At 46.2% G+C, this 25,341-nt stretch overlaps 2 protein-coding genes and 1 long non-coding RNA gene across 5 annotated transcripts in view; 2 read left to right on the top strand and 1 right to left on the bottom strand.

Annotated features, from left to right (window-relative positions):
- Window positions 1-8,271, top strand: part of LOC114448718 (chloride channel protein 1-like) — a 33,013-nt gene extending 24,742 nt beyond the window's left edge. For 2 of the 3 annotated variants that reach the window (XR_003671916.1, XR_003671919.1), the window contains 6 exons: window positions 1,506-1,610; window positions 3,906-3,992; window positions 4,097-5,780; window positions 5,911-5,978; window positions 6,170-6,365; window positions 8,214-8,271. Coding sequence is in view for 1 of the 3 variants with exons in the window: in XM_028425859.1 (XP_028281660.1) it covers window positions 1,506-1,610; window positions 3,906-3,992; window positions 4,097-4,573 (669 nt within the window). In the remaining 2 variants the exon portion in view is untranslated. Of the gene's footprint in view, window positions 1-1,505; window positions 1,611-3,905; window positions 3,993-4,096; window positions 5,817-5,910; window positions 5,979-6,169; window positions 6,366-8,213 lie in introns of those variants that run through there. The other variant, XM_028425859.1, reaches the window with a different exon arrangement.
- A 22-nt stretch (window positions 8,272-8,293) lies between these two features.
- The window catches only part of LOC114450286 (protein FAM131B-like), a 34,659-nt gene continuing 17,611 nt past the window's right edge, over window positions 8,294-25,341 (bottom strand). Inside the window, exons 3-11 of the mRNA XM_028428308.1 lie at window positions 19,776-19,811; window positions 16,711-16,816; window positions 13,440-13,658; window positions 13,224-13,364; window positions 11,044-11,199; window positions 10,795-10,958; window positions 9,544-9,678; window positions 8,755-8,877; window positions 8,294-8,671 (exon numbers count right to left, since the gene is read on the bottom strand). Coding sequence (XP_028284109.1) covers window positions 8,447-8,671; window positions 8,755-8,877; window positions 9,544-9,678; window positions 10,795-10,958; window positions 11,044-11,199; window positions 13,224-13,364; window positions 13,440-13,658; window positions 16,711-16,816; window positions 19,776-19,811 — 1,305 coding nt within the window. The 3' untranslated portion in view covers window positions 8,294-8,446. The remainder of the gene's footprint in view (window positions 8,672-8,754; window positions 8,878-9,543; window positions 9,679-10,794; window positions 10,959-11,043; window positions 11,200-13,223; window positions 13,365-13,439; window positions 13,659-16,710; window positions 16,817-19,775; window positions 19,812-25,341) is intronic.
- On the top strand, window positions 8,449-24,129 carry LOC114452602 (uncharacterized). Its single transcript, XR_003672290.1, has 5 exons — window positions 8,449-9,086; window positions 13,261-13,416; window positions 13,525-13,668; window positions 18,416-18,555; window positions 24,070-24,129. It is a non-coding gene; the product is annotated as an uncharacterized LOC114452602 (long non-coding RNA).

The raw sequence follows: 25,341 nt of genomic DNA on the forward strand, positions 1-25,341 counted from the left end.
AACTTTACCAAAACCTTCCGACAGCAAAGTCTGTGTTTTGTGAAAATGAAGTCACGGCTGCTGTCAAACCTCAAAGTCTGGACAGGATCAGCTTCACTGGTCGCTGAGGTGTTTTTAAATATTTAAGATTAATTGTAAAAATAGTTTAATATATATGGCGCCCTCCTGTGGTCGTCTAAATGTGCTCCAGGTCAGATCAGATGTTTGGGCGAGGCTCATCTTTGAGACTCCTTTGAACAAATAAATAGTCTATAAGCTCCTGTTGAACCTGGTTTTAGCTAGGGATGTCCCGATCAGGTTTTTTGGCCCCCCCGAGTCCAAATCATTTGCTTTTGAGTATCTGCCGATACCGAGTCCTGATCCGATACTTTTAGGCAAAACTCGTGTGTAGCGCTTCACGCTGACTGTTCATCGCTGTCGCATCAACATTGGATTTCCACGTGTGCTGCTTCGCCAAACTGCCCTAATTAATATATATCCGAGTCCTGATCGGGAGGTAACGTTCGATTCCGATCGAGTCTGAAATCACGTAATCGGGCCCGATTTCCACGTGATCGGATCGGGACATCCCTAGTTTTAGCAGTGACTCTTGGTTCATGATGACATTTCTGGTTTAATAACAGCGCTGACATATTTGCTATGGAGCCACTTGATCCTGATTTTGAGTCCAGTATTGGTTCCTTTAGTTTGGTCTGCTAACGGCTACTAGCTAGCTTTCAAAGATCCTCAGCAGCTTTCCTCTTTGAATTGACAGATGGCTCAACCAATCAGCTTCTGAAAAAACACACCTGATATAACAATTTGTGCTTTGTAAATGTTTAAAGGGCCATGTCTTTAAATCGACCCAAGTCGTTTTAATGCCTGAGAACAGAAGAGATGACATGTCTTCTGAATATTCCCATAAAATCCACGTCAGCTGGAGGTCGCAGGTGTTACAGATTTGTGTCACATTTGAGCGGAGCTCTTTAAAATGTTTCCATGAAGACAGCCAGAATTAAAATTCAAGGTTCTTCTAAGTGCATCAAACGGTATCTGTGCCCTCCGGTCCCGTTCTGTCTGCCGCGCTGCCATTACTCCTCCCTGGCACTTTCCCAGAATGCCCCATAACAGCGGCCTGTAAATTGTAGCAGACAGCCGGCCCTGTCACAGCACGGCTGAGGCTCGTAGGAACGATCCACAGAAAAAGGTGGCTAAAAGGTGTCAGACATCCTAAATCTCAGAGGGACACCGGTGACATGCAAGGACACAACAAGGTTTTTCACAGCTGAAACCTCTCCTCCTCTGAAGCTAATTACACTGCTGCAGCTACACACACACACACCACGGCTTAGTGTTTATGATTCATATAACTGTTGTTATTTTTGCCAGATATATTTAATCGTATGTGCATGACTCACCGTGTAAACAATCCAGCCTGAACTCATGCATCAGAATAGAAGGATGGATCCCTCGCTCGTCTCGTCCCGCTTCACCTCTGTGACCTTCCTGTTTTATTGTTGCCGCAGATCAAAGCGTGGGAAGAGGCAGAGATGGACAAGCCGATGGAAATCGATGAGATACGAGTGGACCCTTCGCCTTTCCAGCTGGTGGAGAGGACGTCATTACACAAGGTGGGTGGACACGGATCCCAGCTTAACAGCTGTTTGAGGGGACCTTGTGTCCTCACTGTAAACAAGCTCACTCAACAAACAGACTGTGGTCTTACTTTGAACTCCGGCCAGTTAGGAATGTATTTATAGATGTCCATGGAAAGAGACAGGAAGCACAACTAAATAGTTATTGTGCCCAAACACAAAGCTTTAGTGGTCTTTGTTTTAAACTAGCTAAACTAAACTAAAAAGTTTAAGATTTGTTCTTGTTTGTCAGGACTTACTGGCAGTAATGGTTAGACCCCGTTCACACTCAAATAAATCCGGCTAGAGCAGGAATCAGGTCGTATCTGGATATATCCGGATTGATTTTAATCCACCTCTCGGAGGTGGATCTAGCCGGATTGGCTTACATCTGGCTCAGGTCTGAACGCAGCTAGTGAATCCTGCTAGCAACATCATACTTCTGGTTCACGGGGACAGTGTCGGGGTCGCGTACAAAAGCCGTATGTAAACAACCGTGGAACTACGACAGCTTTGCCCCGAGTTTATTTTTCACAGTGCTACAAAGGAATAAACTACTTTTAGAACCGGAAAAAAACGAAAGAACGCGGCCTGAACGGACTCTGTATGTTACGAGGTGCCACCTAGTGGTTTGGAGGACAACAAAGAAGCCGGGTTAAGCTGGATTGAGTGTGTGATACCCAGATTTGAAAATAGGTCTGAACGTATCTGGATTCAATCCTACTCTAGCTGGAGTGACTTTCTGCAGTGTGAACGGGGCCTTATATGCGTTCGGCTTTTTGATTGCTCATAAAGATGACGGATAATTTCTACAGACATGCTAACTTCTTGCTAGCTTTTAAAGATCCTCAGCAGCTTGTTGTGCCCTGATAGGTTGGCGTTCATTCCTAATTCTAGTCAGTAGAACTTGTCCTTCTAGTAATCTGTGTATCCTAAAACTGTCCTGTCGTCATCTGTATGTTCATCCAGCTGCTACTTTTCCATATTAAGCAAAATATTCTGGAAAATGTCAATTTTTATTCATTAACACTTAATCTGCATGAAATGACTTGGATGGACCCTGCAGTTGTTGTTTTTTTCTGAGTGTGAACTCAGCGTGGAGAGGAGTTTGTATATTTTCAGTCACAGGTATTAGCCAGAGAAGAAGCATTTAAATTCCCCCCCAGAGCGGTCGGCAGGTCCTTTGTTGGGCCTCACACACTCCGCTCCTTAAGTTGTTTACTCCTGTAACATCTCATTCAGCCCAGAATGTGGATAACCTTGACAAGGGGTAATGGCACATGAAAAATGCTCACAGTCAGGACTTTGATTTATTCCCACAGTGCTGTCTGACTAAATAGAGACAGACGGCGTTTCTTTTTATTTTAAATGGATGCTGTGCAGACAGGAAGCTGAAGGTTTATGAGAGGCGTTTTCTCAACCACGGCACCCCACAAGAAGTTCTTTAGATTTAACACAGCGTCCACTAGGGCTGCAACGATTACTCCAGTACTCGAGTAAACGACTAATTTAGTACTCGATGACTCGTTTAGTGACGTCATCAGGGATGATTGTCTTGTGGCAGGATGAGCAGCGTTTTGGGCACAAGAGGTCCCGGGTTCGAGACGCTGGTGAGCCGACGCGCACACGCGGTTTTGGCGCCGGGCATGGAGGCGGCCGCGGGCTGAAGCAATGACGCTGCAGAGGTCCAAAGCAGGTATCCACCTGCTGCTGCATGCAGCCGTAGCTCTGGAAAACTATGACATTTACACGTGATCCGAGTACTTGAGTAATCGCAAAAATAATCGGCGAGTATCAAAAATACTCGTTTGTTGCAGCCCTACCGTCCACTCAAACTTAAAAGTAAACTGAATAGATCTCGTTGGTTAAATGTAATATAGACAAAACATAAAAAACAAGAAGACTAATTTGCCAAGATTTTTTATTTTATTTGTTTATTTTGTGTGTGTGTGATTTGTTTTTTTTGTTTTTTTATCTGTAAAAATTGCTCCTCACGTCCTCATTATGACGACTCTGATGCAGGGCGAGCAGATCTTTTCAGGATACTGAAGCACATAAACACCTTGTTCCATTCCTGTTGGGTTTTTCATCACCGCTGTGATTTCATCGTCATGGTAATATTCTGAACATTCTGCTTATTCATGTGCAAAGAGGCCCTGATGCATACAGAGAGCTCATCTAAAGCCTGACCTCGGCTCCTGCACAGAGAAGCATTCAAGGACTCTGAACGTACGTCTGAAAATGAAAAGAGATGTGATTAAACTTTTGTTTTTTCCCCCCCGCTCTCCACAGACTCACACCTTGTTCTCTCTGCTGGGGCTCAGTCATGCTTATGTGACCAGTATTGGCAAACTGGTGGGAGTGGTGGCACTGAAGGAGGTAAGAGAGTCTGCAGCTCTCCGACAGCTCACTGTTTCTACCCATCCTCTCCGTCCTCAACTGTTCTGCTTCCCTCCTCCTCCTCCTCCTCTTCCTCCCTTCAGCTGCAAAAGGCCATTGAGGGCTCCACGCGCTCCGGCGTCCGGCTCCGCCCTCCTCTTGCCAGCCTTCGTGACATCAGCAATCACAACTCTGTCTCTAAACCTTCGCCTTCTTCTGCTCCTTCCTCTCCAATCTCCACCTCGCCTCCTTCACCTGAGGCTCTTCCACATCCTCCCCCTCCCTCCCCTCCTCCTCCTCTTCCTCCTCCTCCTCCTCCTCACCATCACAGCCACCAGAATGAAACGGAGGTGTGGATAGAGGGTGTGTCAGGAGAGGTGGAGGAGAACAGCAGCAGCAGCAGTACAGGAGCCTGCAGCTACAACAGCGACCTCACCCTTCCTCCTTCTTCCACTCCTCCTCCAGTGCCTTCCTCCCCCACTCCTCCTCCTCCCTCCTCCTCCCTCCCTCTCTCCTCTCTGAGGCCTCTGCAGGGCCTCCTCGAGGAGGATGAAGACAGCGACGATGAGCCAATGGTCTAGCTTACATAAGAGTGATGTTATGTTTTTTTTATAACGGAAACTTTTTTAATAGTCTGAGAGTTTTGTTTTTCTTCTGTTCTTAATTCATTGCTCTGGTCTTTGAACACATATTTACCTCTATTAATCCCACTGTAACGCTCTGTTGGTGTTTTTTTTTTTACTTTACTTTTCTTCTTTCTCATGTTTTTCATACCTGGACTCTGAATGTAGATTAAAACATTAGACTGAGTTTACCTGGACGGGACAGTTCAGCCACAGAAGCCAAGAAAATGATGTTTTCTCTGAGAAAAATATGAATAATTGGAAAAAAATGCACAATTTTTGAAACATTTTTTGACCCTTTTTTTGTTTGTGCTTTTAAAAAATTTATGAATTTACATTTAATTTTAAACTTAAACTTATATATGACCCAAGAATTAGTTTCGCTCTAAATTTCAAGGTTGACTTTTGGTGGAACTGTCCCTTTAAGACACTTTCGGCACCCCCAGACACATTAAAATCCTTAAAAACATTACCGAGGGATAAATATGTGACATTCTCCTGTCGTTTCTTTATATTCGGGTTTCTTAGTCACATCATCTGCTTTCCAACACAACATATGTTCCATCTTTGTGTTTTTATGATCACCACATGCTGCCCAGTGAAGCTCTGCATCACCTGATCATCTGTGTGTTTCAGATCAGATGAGAGCAGCAGCTATTGATTTTTGTAACTGGCAGCAGAGCATGTGTGAAGGTAGACTAATGGAGCTGCTCAGTCCGAAGCCCCGCAACGACCTCCACCAACCCGTGCGCTGACCTTGTGCGGTGCGGCCTCTGAGCTCATCTCATCACGGTTAAGCTGATAGATGGTGCAGCTAACAGCAGCTGACAACAGCTGGACCTTTACCGCACAGATCCGCTTCACGACCCGATGGAGGTGATCAGGAAGCTGCCCTCATTCCTGTCATCAAACATCTGAAGGATGTGTTTTCTCTTAACATTAATCAGTGCTTCTCCCCGCCATGACGCCACCTTCTTCTTCCTCCCATGTTGTCGTTGTCTCCTCTTTATCTCCTGCACTCAGTTTCTCAGGTGCTTCCTTAAAAGTCTTTAAACCTGCAGATGTAATGAAAAGCAGCTTGTTGTCTGTGTGAGTCGGTTCCTCAAGGAGGAGCGAGGAGAGGGGCCCTTTGTCCCCGGTCCATCCGTCCAGCCATGCTTCGTGGGTAATGTGTTTATTTATCTGTGTTTTAGTCTGATGTTACCCCAACATTTATAAAACTGTGAACAAATAGCCGAATAAAGCTTCATGTGAAATGCTTCAGTCGTGTTTGAATGTGACCTTTATTCATCCAGGTCAGGACAGACAGACAGCGTCTCTTCTGCACCGCTTAGACCTGGACCAGGGCGCGATCATAGTCGAGGTAAGGCCGACATGCTCATCCCTCAGTCTCAGACTGTGAGCAGCTGCAGGACAAACAGAGGACAGATGACTATCGGGGCCATTAGGCGGCGGGGCATCAGGGTCTCAATCAGTCCGTCGTCCTCTGCAGCAGCTGTATCTGGAAGCTTTTAGAAGGGGGGGTGTAGTCAAATACTTGTTGTCTGTCTTCAGAGTCACAGCGACTCCAAAGAAAAGCAGCACTTGAAGGGACAAGGGCACTTTTCTGCCTCCAGAGCGCAGTGAAGTCATAACGTGTCTGCGTTTAATGAATGAGGCTGTTGTGGGGATCAGAACTGTTGAAGTGTTTCAGTGGAACTGATGACTACAAGAAAAACCTGCAACCTTCAGTCCACAGCAGGACCTTCAGGTCAGAGCCGGTCCTGACACTTTTCTCTTTTTTATGTATGAATAGGTGAATTTACATCAGTTAAAATCATCTTCAAACTTTTTTCTTACAAATTTCAGTTTTTTTTCCATATTAATAAGTTTCTCGTACTTTTTCAATATTATTACCGTATTTTTCGGACTATAGGTCTCACCAGAGTATAAGTCGCACATAATGTGTACGGTATGCTAATAGCACACACAAGCGGCAACCTTCGGGGCTCAAAGTTGAAGCCCATGCGGAAGTGTCAAAACTTGTAATTCACGCCGCAACCACTGGGGGTTGGCTCCAAAAGCGAGTAATTTCCCATAGACTCCCATGTTGAAATGGCCGACTTCACAGCAGAAAAAAAACATGTTTACAGCCTGGTACAAAAAACCACTCTGGTCTCAGATGATAGGTTCTCTTCTAGTGTCAGTTTTTTTACAACTCACTCGTTTCAATGGTATTCTGACTTAAAATTACGCATAATTATGGGCGTTGCCGCTTGAGTGACAGACAGTTGACGCATCACAACGTGAGTTTCCTGCTTGCGACGATCGCCCCCCCCCCTTTTTGTCCATATTTGGAGTTTGCCAACATGGCGGCGGTCATCAACGTCCTGGAACCTCCCACCGAGCCTCAGAACGGCTCTTCAGAAACAAACGGGTGACGTCACGGAAGCTCTGTCCATAGTTTTTACTGTCAATGAGCACACATTACTGCATTAGCATTATGCTAACGTAACACATTGATGGCTATTCAGCTACATGATGCATAAGAACCAACTCCATAGTTGTCCTTTATGTATCATATTAACACTTGACAGAACATTAAAGAGTTCATCAAACTCTCCCTCTCACTCCAAACCACTAAATCTGTTGAATTCTTCTTCCTTAGTGTCACTTCTGAACAACTCCGCCGACTCCAGAGGTGGACAAGCTGTCGGTGAAGTTATATATTTTCATATAAAAAGTGTGACTATAGTCCGGAAGATACGGTAATGATCAGTTCTTTACAGATATTTAAATTTTAGTTTTCAGAAACGTACACATTTTTAATAGTAGAAGTATTTTACATGAATGTACCTCGAAGAAAATTTGTGTTGTGTTTTTGTCCTTTCACAGCTTGAACCTCAGGATTTTACCTCCTTCCTCTGTTTCAGGGTGAATCTTTGGTGTAGGGGTGACAGAATCAGATTAAATCATCTTTTTAACACTCACACAGTTAAAAGCGTCTTTGAACAGAGCAGCAGCGAGAGGAATGAGTTTCCCAGAATATATATATATATATATATGTATTTTGCACACAAACAAAGCTACATTCATACAAACATACAGTCTTACATTCATACAAATACATATTTATTTGATTGGATTTTTGTCTTTTATTGTAAAAAGCAATTTGATATATTATTACTTTGTATACTGAGTTATACTGTTAGGGCTAGGTCACTGTTAAAAAGCATGCACGTTCATCTGGGTGTGTCCTGATCTCATGTTTGCAAATAACTCAGACTGCAGCCGCCCCCCCCCCCCCCCCCCCCCCACCCCGTCAGGCCGCCGGGCGTGCTAGATGACATCATCAGGAGGCCCAGCTGTCAATCAAACCGAGACGCATCAATTAGCAAACCAGGCAGCCGTCAGTCTGCGCAGGCGTCTGCTTCCTGCAGGGCCGCAGACGCCTGCCGCTCGGCACTCTGAGTTCGTTGCAGACCCTGTTTGTGTTCATGTTTTGTTGTATTGCGTTGGGTTTTTTTTTTTTTAAATAGGCCCTTTCTGTCTTCTTCTTCTTGTCATGTCCATTCATTTGTGTCCTGGTCTGCTTCTTTGGTCCAAACTCCTCACACAGCTTGTTTCAGCAGTCGCTGAATTCAAGTTTTTGCTGTGATAGTCCAGGTTTCCCACGCTAATTATTATGAGGAGGAGGCGACCTTCTGAGTGTGTGTACATTACATCCATCCACAGACCATCTTTCCTCAGACTCGGTAAATATTTGGGACAGGGAGGGGTTGGGATAATAGCTTGTTTGATTATTGGAGTATTTATTTTTCCTTGTTTTTGTCTTTTTCGCCGCCACAGAGTTCAGTTGGTCGCGACAACGAGGATGGAGCCCTCCTCCGACTCTCCTTCTTTGTCCTCCAGCGACTGGACGACGCAAGGCGTGACGTCGAACGGTATTCTCTCGGATTCGGCGGTCTGTGCTGGCAGTCCCGGGCTGGAACCTCTGGTGGAAGCGGCGTCCTCCCGCAGTGGTGATGGCGTCAGAGAGTAAGGCTCCGGCTCCAGGGTTAGCGTTACCTCCTCTACCTGTGGAGACAGGAAGATGAAGAGGCGTTGCAGGGGTGTCGGTGTTGTTAAGCTGCGGTGGCTTCTGGAGAAGTAAGACTCACCTTGGTGTGCTCCTCCTCGTGTTGCTCAGGGATGCCTTCGGACTCGGGCTCCTCTCCGACCGTCTCCACCACTCCTCCGACCATTTCAGCCATCTGTGTGCTCAGCTGCCCGACGACATCCACCTGCAACCAAGCAAGTTGACTGTCTGAGCGGCTCATCGCGTTTGGTTTCGTGACATCGTTTCATGACATGTCGAGCTCCAGCAAACCCTGATAACAAGCAACAGAAATCAAGACCAATGCAGAACAGGAGGGGGGAAGGATCTGGACTCTCCTGTCACGGCCCAGCGTGGTTTTTCCCTCTGCAGGACTCCCAGGAGGAGGAACAACAGGTAAGTTTCACACAGACACAGATGCTGAATCTGAATGCTTGGTAAACTGGCTGCTCCGTGCCGCTCTGACGACTCAGGCCGAGTCACAGATGTCTGTTTTCAAACGATTCATCAAATCCATGCCAAGCTGTCATGCAGACTGTTTTTTTTTTTTTTTTAGGGGGGACAGTGCTCCATGCAGACTTGCCAGCCTGTCTCCTACCTTGCCGACTTCCCTGGCAGTTCATCAATCACTGCACTACAGATGTGTGCTAAATTGGCCTGCTGATATAAACAAAGCCAGATCCATGAGACAAACAGATCACCACAGACAAAGGAACAAAAAAATGACAAATATGTCTGTATATGGAAACAAATACCCAGCTGCTCTGTCTGAACACATTAAACCATCATCCAGTCTGCAACGTCACCGTAAATTCTCCGCGTAAATTTTTGGATTCAGCAGACCACCGCCTACCTGGTGGGCCTCAACCTGCGCCGCTCCCCATAGGTCAGCTAGCCGAGGGTGGGTGGGAGGACCGAGGCTGTGGATGGTGCTGTTGGGAGTGGCTTGGAGGGAATGGGAGGCACTGTGTAGCCTGTGCTCCAGAGACTGTACGCAGAGAGAGGGGAGGATGATTGAGGATGATTTTGTGGTGACATTTTTTTTTTAATAATAATAAGAAGAAGAAGTAAAACAGAAACCTGATGTTTTTTCTCTCATTCTCATCTTCCCTGGCACTTTAATTTAACATTAGAGGTCTCTTTTTTGTTTTGTTTCAAAGAAATTATCTAATTTTTCCTCAGAAACCTGAATTGTTCTTTAAGAATTCTTTTTGTCTCGTGAATTTCCCCAGAACTCTCTTCTAAAGAATCTTTCTCTCAGAAAAAAACTGCTTATTCCAGCTATGCACAAACTTCTAAACAGTCAGGGATGGTGCTGCAGGGTGGAAAGTATGCAAATGTTTTATGCATTTACTGATTGGAAAGTTCTATTATGAAATAGATTCAGTGTTCTCCTCTCAGGGGGGAGAAGCCGTATAACGCAGCAAACCTAACAAGCTCATTTTCATTGTGGTCTCGGATCGGTACACCTTTTTCTAAGACACAGTCCCTGACCTTTTCAAGTTATTATTGTATAACCCGCAGTTATTTAATGAGCTCTGAGAAATGCGCCAATGCAAGAGCAGCCGGGGAAAGAAGAAAAAAAAAGTCTCTGGGTGTCACAGTTCATCGTGACTCACTTCATTTGCAGAAAAAAAAACACACATCCAGCCGCGGGGAGACTGAAAGTCAGCTGCTGATTTACATTAATGAAATGCACGGCCATGAAAACCAGAAACAAGGTTTGTGTTTTTGGCCAGAAGCCACTGTTAACGGAGCAGAAACAGCCAGAGAATAGATTTTGCAACAGAGTGTAGGATCACATAACAGAACTGTCTGTCCGGTCTATAGGCAAAGATCGATTTCACCAGCAGGGTGCATGTATGGGAATCCAAGGGCAGGGAGAACACACCACCCACCATTCCACGTGCACACATGGACAGCCTAAGACGTGCGCATAGGGACAAATGCTGCATGTGCACTTGTTGAAAGCCTAAACAAGAGAGGGCAGACCTCCCCACTTCTCCATCTACATACACGTGGAAAGCCTAAGGCACGGATCCCCTCACTAGTTTTGCTAGCTAGCCTCATAAACGCTGTTCTCTGTGTCTTTGTGCACACGAACCTGTTGCTGTTGGTACTGCAGAAGCTGTTGCTGGTAGTGATGGAGCTGTTGGAGCTGTTGGAGCTGGCTCTGCTGCTGCAGGCTGAGTTGAGCCTGCTGAAAGTAGCCGCTTACCGTCCCCTCGTAGCCCTCACCGGGGGTACAACCTGCTCCGCTGCTGCCACCTGAGGACAGCCATAAAAACAGGCAGCGCGTGGCGCTTAGCAGACAGTAAAAGAAAAAAAGCACCGCAGCATCATAAATCCTCACCGGCAGCCATGATGTACGAGCCAGCGGCGGGCGAGGCCATGCCCGAGGGCTGGCTGGTGATGGGGTCCCAGGCGTCAGAATTGGACAGGCAGTAGAGGCCCTGTGAGACGTAGGTGTGAGGCCAGACGTCCGCAGAGGAGTGGTGGAGCATCTGGTCTGCACAGGGAGGCACAGGGAGGCCGATTTAGATACAGAAGCCATACACAGGGATAACTCTTAACTGGAGAGTGATTAGCCTGTCTGCAGACACACGGTGGAGGAGAAACATCCCCTCAGTCCGAACAGTGGCTTTTAATTGTTGCTCTGTGTGTGTTTCATGCTACAAAAAGCACTGAGCACAGCCCATATGGTGGTGGTAATGAGAGCAGGGCTAAGTCCTTGTGCTAACCTACAGGGTCCCTCCAGGTTTGGCCCGAGCTTTGCTGTGCTAAACACCAGCAAACACTTTAAAAAAAAGGAACATTTACAGTGCTGGTGTGTGCAGGAGTGACGCTAAGTCAACACTGCAAATGAGTTTTGTCTCATTTTTCAGCAGAAAATAACCACAGTGATGCCAGATGGGGATTTCTAGAGTCAATTTATTTCTTCCCTTCTTTTTTTAATCGTCTTGTGAGCAGCTAAACTAAACTGACATCTCACCACCTGAGGCTTGGAGGAGGAATTTGCTTCCTTTAACATCTTAAAGTCAACTTTTAATTTGAATACTGTTAGATTTTGAGCACACTCTGTCTCGCCTGAGCACACCCCACCCTGCTCTGATACTTCAGAAATGACAGCCTGTCATCTGGATTTGTCACTTGGAAGTTTTTTTTTTTTGTGTAAGCGCCCAGTAGGACTGAGAGGCAGAAATGTGCAGCTGTGCGCCCGCCCTCCAAAAGTCCTTTACAGCTGGTTGGAATAGTCGCTGGCATGAAACGGCTGTTTTTAGTCTGTAGCAGGAGTCGTGTGTGTCTGCAGAGCGGGAAATGTATTTATGTCGTGTTGTGTTGTTCAAAAAAAACCTTGTTTTAAGCTTTATCTGATTCTCTTAGGCCCCGTTCACACTGGAGAAAGTCATTCCAGCTAGAGTAGGATTGAGCCCAGACAGCCTTTAAGCTGGATGCGTTCAGACCTATTTTCAAATCTGGCTAGCACACAGTTGTGTCCGCACTCAATCCGGCTTCATCCAGCGTGTTTGCTGTTCTCCAAACCACTAGGTGGCGCCTCGTAATATGGCTAATAATGTGGCAAGCCGGATTCGCTAGCCACATTTGCGTTCACACCTGAGCCATATTTGAGCCAATCCTGCTAGATCCACCTCTCGAGGGTGGATCTAGCCGGCTTGAAATCAAACTGGATTCAGCCGGATTGGAGGTGTTCACACTCAGAAAAAAACACATCTGGATTGATCTGGATGCGGCCAAATCCTGCTTAAGCCACATTTTTTCCCCCAGTGTGAACGGGGCCTTACTGACTGATGTGTTGTCAAGGTGAAATAAGCACTGAGGCCCCTTTCACACTGGAGAGAGTCAGTCCAGCTAGAGTAGGATTGAATCCAGATTAAGCCTTTAAGCTGGATACGTTCAGACCTATTTTCAAATCTGGCTATCACACACGCGTGTCCGCGCTCAACACGGCTTAACCCAGCTTGTTTGTTGTCCTCCAAACCACTAGGTGGCGCCTCGTAATACAGAGTCCGTTCAGGCCGTGGTAGGACCGCGTGTGTGCATGCGTCATGCGTCGTGTGTTTTTTTTGTCGCTTGTTCTTTCGTTTTGTTTCTTTTCAAAACAATGGAAAATAAACTTGGGGCAAAGCTGTCGTAGTTCGGCGGTTGTTTACGTACGGCTTTTGTACGCGACCCGGACACTGTCCCCGTGAACCGGAAGTATCATGGCGCTAACAGGATTCTCTAGCTGCATTTGCGTTCAGACCTGAGCCAGTTGTAGACCAATCCAGCTAGACCCACCTCTGCGAGGTGGATTAAAATTAATCCAGATATATCCAGATACGGCCCGAATCCCGCTCTAGCTGGATTGATTTCCCCGGTAGAACTTGTTTGAGCCTAATGTTTGCACGGAGCAGACAGAAGTGAAGCTAAATGCCATAAAACTGCAGTGTGGCCCTTGAAGGAGGTTCCAGGAGCTGGACCTTTACCTTGATTATGATCTATGACTATTGTCCCAGAGGTTTGGAGTCTTACCTCTGCTGGTGATGCTCTCCTGGTTGACCTCACTCAGGTGTGCGACGCTGCCCTGGTTGGAGCCAGCTCCCATGCTCTCCCCGTCCATGGAGTTCCAGCCAAACAGGGTCGCCTCAGATATTGCAAACTGCTGCATGATGCCTGAGAAAGAGAGCGGAGAAGTAGCATCAAAGCTAACAGCAACAACTGTCTGGTACTGTATCATTGCACACTCACCTGCAGCAAAGCGAGCCTCCTTCTCGCCGTCGCTGAGGTCGCTGTAAGCGTCGTTCTCCATCCTCCTCTCCTTTTCCCTCTGCAGGTTGGTATGTCTCGCGCCCCCCATGGGCCCCGCAGATGGTTTGCCCCAGCTCTGCCACTCTATCATGTGGGCGACACGACCCTGCGCCATGGCGGTGGGCTTGGTCACCTTGTCCTTCATGGAGCGAGTCACACCTACCAACAGGTACGAGTGCAGCAGGAGGGACACACACACACACAAACACTGTCAAAACTATTTCTGGCCTGTTTAGTGGACCACACCTCCAGCCGAGGGGAGAGGAATGAGAATGTAGAGACTCGTGTCAGAATGAGCGTGCACTCTTAAAATCTGGCGTGAAATGATTCACAGGTGGTTACAGGAAAAGGCGGCCAGTGAAGGATGCAGCTATAGTTAAGGGTTAAAAATGGAAGAGCAACCAGCTGACAACTGGCCTTGCTTTTAGTCTGTGCACGCAAACGTAAAATACACTGCGCACATTAGCTGGACCACTTTTTATGCTGCATTTATCACATTATCTCTCTGAGTTCTAATTAGCTGTGTGTTTAATAGCATGGTGGAATAATCATTGATGTGATCCGGTGATGGACAGGAGTGATCAAGGCCAGAGGTCAGACACCCGCACGCCGTTTAGAGGGTGAAGAAATGTCCAGAAAAGGACGTAGATAATGATGACGAGGGGGAAATGCTGACAAACACATGTCAATGATTAAAGCCATTACTCATCTCCTGGCGAACACAATAAATGAGCTTCATTAGCCTTTACGTAATTAAAAAATTAAAAAAAACCTGTTATGGAGACGGCGAGTGGCAGAGCACAGTAATCCTCGGGTGTAACCGACACTGAGAGGGGTTTACTGGCAAATCTCCACCCAATTAAGATGCAAATACCGGATTCAAAGCGGGGACACATTCACTGAGTCAAACAGAGGCTGATCGATAAAAAATTAAATCAAGCAGGCATGAATAAACAGAAGAGACAGAGCTCTGGAAAATTGCTCCCTGAGTCCACAAGTTATAAATAGAAAGAGTTTTCCCCTCAGAGAAGGAGAACCAATCTCATCTGAAAATCAAACACTCCCTGCAGAGCCTAATTGGGGATGGAAATAGAAATGGAGAGAATGGGGATGGGTGGATGGGTGGATGGGTGGATGGGTGTGTGTTGGGGTCTTTTTACTATTGTAAGGCTCAAACACCGTTAAACAGTTCATTTAAAAAAGCACCAGACAGACGGGAAAAAAGCAACAGAGCACAGAGCACCACAGAGGCCACGTCACAAATACCGGACCACAGCACCAGCACCACCAACACCAGCAGCACTGCACAGACACACGCAGTTACCCAACACGCCTGTGGAGATGCTTCAGTAGTCTTCAAAGTAAGTCCTCTCACTTACTTTAGTGTCTTTGAAATCAAAGATCTGGATCGGATTTCCATCAATGACTCTGAAATGTGTCCGTCATTGACGTCTGCCGCTGATATCAATGGAAGATAGAGGGGGAAGTGATAAAGGAAAGGGGGGAGAGGGGGGGCACCCACAGGGGCGGCCATGTTGGTTCCAAGCTCCCCCGTCCTCCTGCTGCAGAGGGTGAAGCTGTCTGTTGAGGTTCAGTTTACAAAATCTGCCAAATTACGGCTTAAAAAAACATTCTCAGGTTTTCTTTATGTGCGTCAGATGGGTGGAGGCAGGGTGGAGGGTTCATCAGCTGACAGATCTGTTTTCTCTTACATTTCACCGTTAGAGGGAGAGCGAACAGAAACCTGATGCCCCAGAGGTTTAAATCTAACATGGAGGTCGTCTTTGACCCTGTTCACACTGGGGAAATCAATCCTGCTAGAGCAGGATTCAGGCCGTATCTGGATATATCTGGATTGATTTCAGTCCACCTCTCAGGCCCTGTTCACACTGGAGAAAGTCATTCCAGCTGGAGTAGGATTGTATCTGGATAGTCTTTAAGCTGGATACGTTCAGACCTTTTTTCAAATCTGGGTATCACACAAGCTTGTCCGCACTCAATCCGGCTTAATCCGGCTTGTTTGCGGTCCTCCAAACTACTAGGTGGCGCCTCGTAATATACAGAGTCCGTTCAGCCGCGGTAGGACTGCGTGTGCGCATGCGTTGTGCGTTTTTTGTCCCGTATCGCGCCCTGTGAACCGGAAGTAGCATGTCGCTAACTGGAAGTATCATGTCGCTAGCCGGATTCGCTAGCCACATTTGCGTTCACACCTGAGCCACATTTGAGCCAATCCTGCTAGATCCACCCTCGAGAGGTAGATCTAGCAGGATTTCAATTCAAATCAAACTGGATGCAGCCGGATTCGAGGTGTTCACACTCAGAAAAAAAACATCTGGATACATCTGGATGCGGCCCTAATCCCACTTTAGCCAGATTTATTTCCCCAGTGTGAACGGGGTATCAGAGGTGGATCTAGCCGGATTGGCTTACATCTGGCTCAGGTCTTAATGCTAATGCAGCTAGCGACGTCATTCTTCCGGTTCACAGGGACAGTGTCCGGGTCTGGATTCAGTCCCACTCTAGCTGGACTGACTCTCTCCAGTGTGAACGCGGCCATAAGAAACCGCAAAATAAAACTGCAGCTGATTGGATGAACCATAAATCACTTTCTTTAACCAATCAGATCAAAGAGGAACCACGGCGAGCTCTGAGGATTCTTTGAAAGCTAGCAGTTAGCATGTGTGTAGAGGATTGTTGTGTCTTCCTCACAGGACTCTTGATTGGTCCATATAACTTTTGGGTGAGCATGATAATTCCTGTGTCTGCCTGTCCTTCATTTAAGTCTCTGTCTGAATCTGGAGAGGAAAATCTCCTTTGTTTATGTTGTGTGTTGCTAGATGCTGATAGATTGTGCTGTAGGATCTGTGGATTTGACACCCCCCCACACTTTTCGCCAAAACGAAAACCTGCTTTCTGCAAAGTGGATCATCTCACAGCCTAAATGTTCAGAATCAATACTTATTACAGCTTCCAGTGCTCCATTTAGCCCGGTTCCTTTTACTGCAGCAGCTCTGTTAGAAAAGTGCTGTTAAAACACATATTGATCACACGCTGCACTAACAACCATCTGAAAAACGCACCAAAAAAAACCCAACAGTTATCTTTGACACGCCGGGACAGCGCTCAACGACAGCTCCACCCTCGACCTCGCCGCGGAGCATGTGGAGGCAACATGGGGGCTGTTTTACCACCTAGCAGCACAGACACACACCTGACACACCTGACAGAGAGGACTTAGCCAGGGCACCGATCCCGTAGGAGTTGTTGGGCTTCCCCTTGAGACGAGGCAGAATGGACGTAGTGTCCTCCATGGACAACTGAAGAGAGAGAGAGAGAGGAGGGAGGGAGGAAGATGGAGGATAAAAGCAGACATACAGAGAGAAGAGGGTGTAGATAAGATTAAAACTGTTTCAACAAGAACAGATGAAAGACAGAAGAACAGAAATTGAGGTGAAGAGAGCAGACGATTGAAGATTCAGGAAGCAGTTTGAAGAACAGTCTTACAGGGGGAATGAGAAATCAGGGTTAATTATCAGAGCACTTCGTAGACAGCTTACAGGGATCGTTAAAGAGAATCAGCTGTGGCAAAAAAAGGAAAAACTTTCATGCTTAAGTAGTGACTTAGATGCAAAACAAAGAGTCTCTAGTGATCATCCTGAAAAACATGCTGACATGGAAACAGCAGGCGGGCGCGGTTCAGCACGAGATGTCTGTGTAATGATGTGCTGTGCGTTTGGCTGGAGGCCGAGGCTTTAGCCTGCGTCAGCTGCACGAGCTGCCCTCGTCGTTTCTCTTACTGTGACTGTTCCTCACCTCAAACACCCTTTAATACAACCGAGGGCTCATGTAATCATCAGTGCACAAGGCATGTGTGGTATTACAATAAAACCTCCTTCAACCTGTAAAAACTCGATGGACGCTGCTGCTAGCTCACCTGCTAACACCTGCTACTCATTGAAGAATGTCATCTAATTCCTCCAAACTCCCAACACTGATTTTATTACTAATAGGCTCTGTTCCGATTGAATCCAGATAGCCTTTAAGCTTAAAGGTTGGGTAGGAGATTTCATTCTGATGCACTTTTTGTTAAATTACTTCTCTTTACAATCCGATAACAACCAGTTAGTTCGGCAGTTTCGCTTTAAAACAAAGAATATTAATCATCTGTGGAAGCTATAAAACTCTATAAACATCAGCCAATCCTCCGGGTGAACCCTGCGCGGAGTATTGGCTGGTTGTCACTCTCTTCCTGCTCTGCGCGCACCAAAGTCACAAAGTCACAGACCGGTTGGGAGGCGTGGCTTTGGGGTGAGCTCCGAGAGAAAGGGGCGTGTGTTTACTTTCAAAATCTCCTACCCTACCTTTAACCCGGCTTGTTTGTTGTCCTCCAAACCACTAGGTGGCGCCTTGTAATATACAGAGTCCTTTCAGGCCGCGGTAGGACCGTGTGTGCGCATGTGTCGTACATTGTTTTTGTCCTGTGTCGCTTGTTCTTTCGTTTTCTTTCAGTTCTAAAAGCAGTTTATTCCTTTGTAGCCCTGTGGAAAATAAACTCGGGGCAAAGCTGTCATAGTTCGATGGTTGTTTACATACGGCTTTTGTATGCGACCCGGACACTGTCCCCGTGAACCGGAAGTATCACATCGCTATCGGGATTCGCTAGCTGCATTTGCGTTCAGACCTGAGCCAGATGTAAGCCAATCCAGCTAGATCCAACTCTGAGAGGTGAACTAAAATCAATCCAGATATATCCAGATACGGCCCGAATCCTGCTCTAGCCGGATTGATTTCCTCAGTGTGATCGGGGTCTAACTTATCTAGCTTATGGTTTTCAAAGTGCCTAATAGCTAAAGTTCACATGCTAACGCCTTCTACTGAATAGATAACAGCATCTAATTCTTTCAAAACTCCCACAGCTGACGCCAGCGCTCCAACCGCAAACCAACCGGCAAACTAATGGACACAGAGACGGAGCCTGGCTCTTAATGAATTCCTCCCAACAGCTCATCCAGAGGCACACACATGTACTCTGTGTTACATGGGGCAGAGATGTGAGGTAAAGTGCATTAATTAACTACAATGAAGAGGCGGTTTGATGTTATCTGGTCTGTGCTGAGTGCCACTCATGTGTGATCCAACCTGCTGCATGTATAACAGACACATTATAAGGTGTAGTAACACAGCAGATGGTGTAGCTGTTATAGGCACACAACAGACTGAGAACAACAGAGTTCTGGAGAAACAGTGGAGCTTCTTCGTAAATGTCGCTTCTCTTTACTCAGTAGTTCAGAATTAGCCACCAGACAGCGGACAGATCTGGCTTCTGATTTAAGCTGGGGACACACTACATGATTTTTAACCCTCGGTTACCCACGATTCCCTGTCGGGCAAAGGCTGCAGCCGCCCACTAAAATCTGACCTCAGTCACAGTCATTCACACGTTTGAGTCTGGACGCCGTACTTTAGTGTAACCTGATCACCGACAGCCAATGAAAAGAGAGGGTGAGACACGGGAGACAGCGTCAAAAGATGACGGGAAGTAGCGGGAATAGACCTGTTTTGTCTTGTCTTGTGATTTTTAATGTCCTCCTTGTCTTTTTAAAATCTGTTAAGACCGGGAAAGTCATGCAGTGTGTCCCCAGCCTTCGCTGCTGACTTATGGACACCGAACCGGTGCTAAAATGATCCCATTGACACCCGTTTACACCCACATTGTTTTTGTTATCCTGCTACGTAAAGACTATTGACTGTTTATTCCAGAGACACATTTCAATTAAAAACTGTTTGTCAAAAAGCTAGCCAGAGCTTTATAAACCCGTAATATGCAAAGAGCTGTGTGCCCCCTAGTGGCCATGAAAGTATCGGTGTTGCTTTAAGTCGGACGTTTTGATTAATTTTATGTGCATTTTTTACTTTGGATAACTGTCTCTGTGAGATGATTCGTCGAGTAAATAAAATTCTGCTTAAAGTCCAGAAACAGCTGAGCTGAGCGGTGAGGCTTCAGTAAAAACTGGGACTTCGGCTGTGGATAAGATAAGCTTATTACAGCCTGTTATCTGTGACTCTGCGTATATATGAAGCTTGCAGTACAGTAGATTAGCAGAGGCGAGAGGAGACGGACGGAGGGGAGGGGAGGAGGAAGGGGGGAGTAAGAGGGAGGCAGTGGGAGAGAGAGAGAAAGAGTGGCAGGAAGGTGGATAAACGAGTCGGATGTCAGGTAGTCTTTGAGTGATGGAGAGGAGAACGAGAGGAAGAGGAGATTTAAACGAGACTTACATTGATTCCTTCCCAGGAAAACTCGGCACGGCCATGCTGGGGGAGGGAGGAGGGGGAGGAGAGGAGAGGAAGGGGGAGGTACAGCAGAGGAGAAGAAGAGTTTAAAAAAAAAGAGGGAAGAGGAGGCAGAAAGTCTCTCAGTCCTGGATTACAGTCACTTCCTAATTTACTCCCAAAGTTCCAAATTCTTTTTTAAACCTCATAAAAAATTCTGGTCTGAATAAATTGAATTAAAAAGTTCGATTGAAGCTCTGCATATATTCATGAGCTTCAATTATACAGTAAGTGTCATAAAACACACTCCTCATGTTCAGCCTGAAGTGTGCAACACACTCAGCAACACTTCGTCTGACGGTCGCCGCAGACGTCACGAACCTTCACTGCTTCACTGAGCCGTCACTACACAAACAGGCGTTTTATCTGAATCCAACTTCACACAGACGTTAGGGGCGACTTCATAAACGTGCGACCGCTTGTGTGTGTGTTTGTTTGCGTGTTGTGGAGCTGCAGGCTCCCTCTTTGTCTGTCCGCGCTGCCCAGAATGTTTAGGTAACCAATGGATACCATTCAGAGGTGACCCTGTTGCCGGGGGCAACGGCAGTTCTGTTGGGAGGCCTCAACCCTGGACACACACACAGTTAATTTTGTGTCCTTAATATGCATGAACATACATGAACACACAGGTGATGCTGCGCGTCCACCCAGAGGAAGGGGACGTACTTTATTTTATTTTATCGTAATATATTTTATTTTATTTTAGTGTCTGAGCTCCTCAGCCACTGGTCATAATTAATATTATCATAATATTAAAGAAACAAGTATGAGACTTTGTCCATGTTCGGTGGATGATGCAGTGTAGAGACGACTGCGATGGCTTTTTTTTATTACAGCAAGCTACTGTGGATCTATCAAAGCTAGCTTGTAGCAGTTAGCATGTCTGTCGAGACATTATGAGTAAAACATGAGCACAAACCAAAGTCACCACTGGTTTTAAAACAGACTTACAACCGACAGCAGACCAACAGTTCAACAGAAGTTCGTGAAGTTTTTTTGCGATACACGTTCGGTTGTATGGTGCCCTCTGGTGGCCATCCACCACAAAGACACTTCATGCCACAAGGATTTCATGTTGTGCGCCTGGCAGCAGTAAGAAGTGCTGAGCCAGTGGTGATGAAACATTCCGTCTGTGTCTGATTCATGCTTTAATCAGCGGCTGCTGGGTGCAGAGACTCTGACCACAGTCTCTACATGCATGAGTGTCAGCAGGAGTCAGACCGGGCTGAAGTCCTCCTCGTCCTCATTAACAGTTCCTCATAGTGTCAAACACAGACGACGGTTTATGGCCGAGCAGAAAACTGAAAAGCAGAATTAAATCCGTCTGACTGCGGGCGGCTCCGAAGCGTCGATGTAATATTCATGTCAGAGATGTTTATTTTCATGACAGCTGAATAAGAGTAATCCCTCGGTAACAAAGCGGCTCCCGAGACGGATTCAGCAGAGCTCCGCACAAAGACAGCAGGCGCCTTTCAGGAAGGACGCAGTAACACCTCGGAGCAACAATCTGACGATAAGAAGCGACTTCAGCGACGCTCGGGCTGTAATCACTGAAACGCTCAGTCTGCACGACCGACAGACGAAACTGAACTAATTGAATAAAGCTCCATTTAATCTGAAAAGCTAATGAGCATGCTCAGCAGTGGGCCAGATTAATCTTTCACTTCCAACAACTAGAGGAAGGCAGTGACTGAGGCAACCAAAGAACCAGCTTACATCAGACATTATTGTTATTATTATTATTATTATGTGAACATTAACAGTGAATGTTTCAAATGTGTCCATGATAGTTTTGCATCTTACATCTAGTGCAGGGCATGCTGGGAAAGGGTTAAGTGACCCTGAACAGCTGATGGACAGCTTGCAGGTGGTGATTACTGTCAGTTTACACAGAGACTCAGAAGAATACACAACATGCTGACCTTATGATTGATGGATTATTAAATGTAAAGACACACACACAGGCCCCGTTCACGCCGGAGGAAGTCAGATTAAGCCTTTAATCTGGATACGTTTAGACCTATTTTCAAATCTGGCTATCACACACGTGTCTGCGCTCAATCCGGCTTAACCCGGCTTGTTTGTTGTCCTCCAAACCACTAGGTGGCGCCTCGTAATATACAGAGTCCCTTCAGGCTGTGGTAGGACCATGTGCACATGGGTCGCGTGTTTTTTTTGTCCTGTGTCAAAAAGCAGTTTATTCCTTTGTAGCCCTGTGGAAAATAAACTCGGGGCAAAGCTGTCGTAGTTCCACGGTTGTTTACATACGGCTTTTGTACGCGACCCGGGTACTGTCCCTGTGAACCGGAAGTATCACGTCGCTAGCTGGATTTGCGTTCAGACCTGAGCCAGATGTAAGCCAATCCGGCTAGATCCACCTCCGATATATCCAGATATGGCCCGAATCCTGCTCTAGCTGGATCAATTTCCCCGGTGTGAACGGTGTCTCAGGCCCTGTTCACACTGGAGAAAGTCATTCCAGCTAGAGTAGGATTGAGCCCAGACAGCCTTTAAACTGGATGCGTTCAGACCTATTTTCTAATCTAATTCTAATCTGTTTGTTGTCCTCCAAACCACTAGGTGGCGCCTCGTAATATACAGAGTCTGTTCAGGCCGCGGTAGGTGTTTGTCTCGTGTCGTGCCCCGTAAACTGGAAGTAGCGCATCGCTAACCGGAAGTAGCACATTGCTAACCGGAAGTAGCATGTCGCTAGCCGGATTTGCTCGCCACATTTGCGTTCACACCTGAGCCACATTTGAGCCAGTTTGATTTCAATCCGGCTAGATCCACCTCTCGTGGGTGGATCTAGCCGGATTGAAATCAAACTGGATACAGCCGGATTCGAGGTGTTCACACTCAGAAAAAACACATCTGGATTGATCTGGATGCGGCCGAAGCCTGCTTAAGCCACATTTTTTCCCCCAGTGTGAACGGGGTATCAGACTCTTTGTTGAGGTGAGAGAATCCAAGTCCTGCGACCTTCTGATGTGTTAATAACACACCACACACAATGTCCAAGGACGGAGACGCCGTCACTGTTCCCATGAGCACGTTTGACCGTTATAAATCAGACCTGAAACCTCCTACACACACGTATTAACTCCTTTCTGTGAGAACCACTGACCTCAGGCCCTGGTGTGTTTGTGTGTGTATAACATTCACAGTTTTCTGCTCCGTGGTGCAAACGTGAACATAATTAATCTGTGGACGCTGACAGGGTCATTGATCAATACCAAGCAACCGATTACTGCGGAGGTTTCAAGGCTCTCTCTCTCTTTGCTCTGTGTGAGAGCTGCACCTCTATGGAAACAGCACAACCATGGTCACAAAGAGAGAGAGAGAGACCAACAGGAGGCTGCACAGATTTAACTGTTTCACAGCCTGTAGACACCAGTGTGTCACTCCCAGATCAGACAGATACTCCCTGAATGGTGGTCATGTGACTGCTGCTCACATGTGACTCCATCATGGCTTCCTGCTGGTTGCTGAGGAGATTTATTTCATCGTTGTGCTTAATTAATTTAACTTTCAGATGCGTTTGGCGGCTTTTGAGAAATTCATTTGAAGTCTAAGCTTGTATCTGCAGTCAGATCTGTGTGTGTGTGTGTGTGTGTGTGTGTGTGTGTAACCTCAGAGGAGATCTGACAGTATTGATCCCACTTTTAGTGGGACCACAATCCAGCTGATGTTTCAGCTAATGTGCCTTTTACTGAAGGATGCATCCCTCGTTTTAATATGCAGCCGATGATCTCATCACGATTTCTTTATCCATTTAGCATTTAGCATTCATTTTATGGTTAGCGTGTTAGCGTTTCTCACGTTGCTGAGAAGCCCTCTCGACGTGAGCATCCGCCATGACAGTTTGAAGTGAAGGTGTTGATGTTTACCTGCCTGCATGGAAGGTCGCGGTGAATTAATAATGAGCTCACATAGCAGAATACATTTTTTTAAAAAGTCAGCCATTGATTGATGGAATGCAGCTTAATGATTGATAACAGGTTGGCTCAGCCTTTATGGTGGAAGTAAAATATGGCTTTGACCTTCAGTATTTCTACGAGTGTGTGATTTAGAGATCTACATGTTAGCTGCTGGTAGGTGTTAAAAAACAGGACTGAAGCTGCAAATAAACAGCTGTGGGAGGAGCAGTGACAGAAGGAAAGCAGCAGCCACTGATGGAAAAACAATAAGATGGATGTGTGTGTGTGTCCCTCACTCCTTCTGCTGCTCTCTGTCTCTCCAGGGTCCACAGCTGAGAGAGAAGTGATACATGGCTCAGTAATAGTCGGAGCCCTGGGGAGAGCAGCTCTGTGGCCTTGGTAAGAGACTATCAACAAAGACACACCTTCACACCCAGTCAGGCACAGCCTCTCACCAGAGTGCAGCCACACACACACACACACTCTGGACTAATATGAGCCTCTTTTTCCTGCTTGACACGTGCAGCACTTCAGATTAATATTCCTCTAGCTTCAGTTTGTGTCAGGGTGACACGCTGCAGACATTCTAGATGCTTTGTGATGTATCACGACGTTTAAATGAAGCATGAAGCTGCTACTGAAAAAGAAAAAACACCAAAATCTCGAGAAGTTGAGACCTCTAAATCCAAAATGGCTGCTGCTGTGTGCCCCTCTGCTCTAAGGGCCAGATGGAGGTATTTAAATAAAAGCCATGTAACGATGACTCTACTGTGTTGATGCAGTGTGTGTGTGTGTGTGTGTGTGTGTGTTATCTGAGCAATGTGAAGTGTTTACTGCGGTCAAACCAGCTCATGTGAAGATTTCAGCTGCACATTTATACAGGGTGTTACGGTACGGGTGCTCAGGGCGACCAAAAAGAGGGGTCCAGATTTCAATAATCATTCATGAGCTTTGATAAAACGTATAATAAAATCTATTATGAACATAGTATAGATTCAATATTAAGATCTATGTACCGTATTATCTGGACTATAAGTCGCACTTTCTTTCATCTTTTGGCTGGGAATGCGACTTATACTCAGGTGCGACTCATACATTCATGAAACGTGTGAGCCTCAGACCTCACCTGGCAACAAGGAATTCTATTTTCTGATTGGCCGGCTAATTCCAGACAGCTATATGAGCTGCCTTTGATTCGTTTATAGGATGTTTATAGGAAGTTCTATGCGGTGAAGCGAATCATTTCTCCGTGTGAGGAATTGTTGAAATGTGTGTGTCACTCTGAATGTGTGAGACGTGAGAGCCCTGAAATTCAAGCTCAAAACGTAGTGATATACATATTTTTTTTCTTCTTCATTACAATTTGTTTGGGTGGTGTGACCTATAGTCCAGGAAATACGGTAATAAATATGTATCCAGTATGTCTTCATATCATATATTGATTATGTTATGTGCCAATAATCTTTTAAAGGCGAAGTTAAAAATCAATGAAAAACAGGTTTTTATGACTTGAGTCGAGGAGAATTCGGCTCAGTTTTTCCATATTTAATGTTTGATCCGGCCTCAGCCGCGCTCCTGTCTGTGCCTGTCTTATT

This window comes from Parambassis ranga, chromosome 2 (genome assembly GCF_900634625.1).
Source record: "Parambassis ranga chromosome 2, fParRan2.1, whole genome shotgun sequence".
In the NCBI taxonomy this organism is placed as follows: domain Eukaryota; kingdom Metazoa; phylum Chordata; class Actinopteri; family Ambassidae; genus Parambassis; species Parambassis ranga.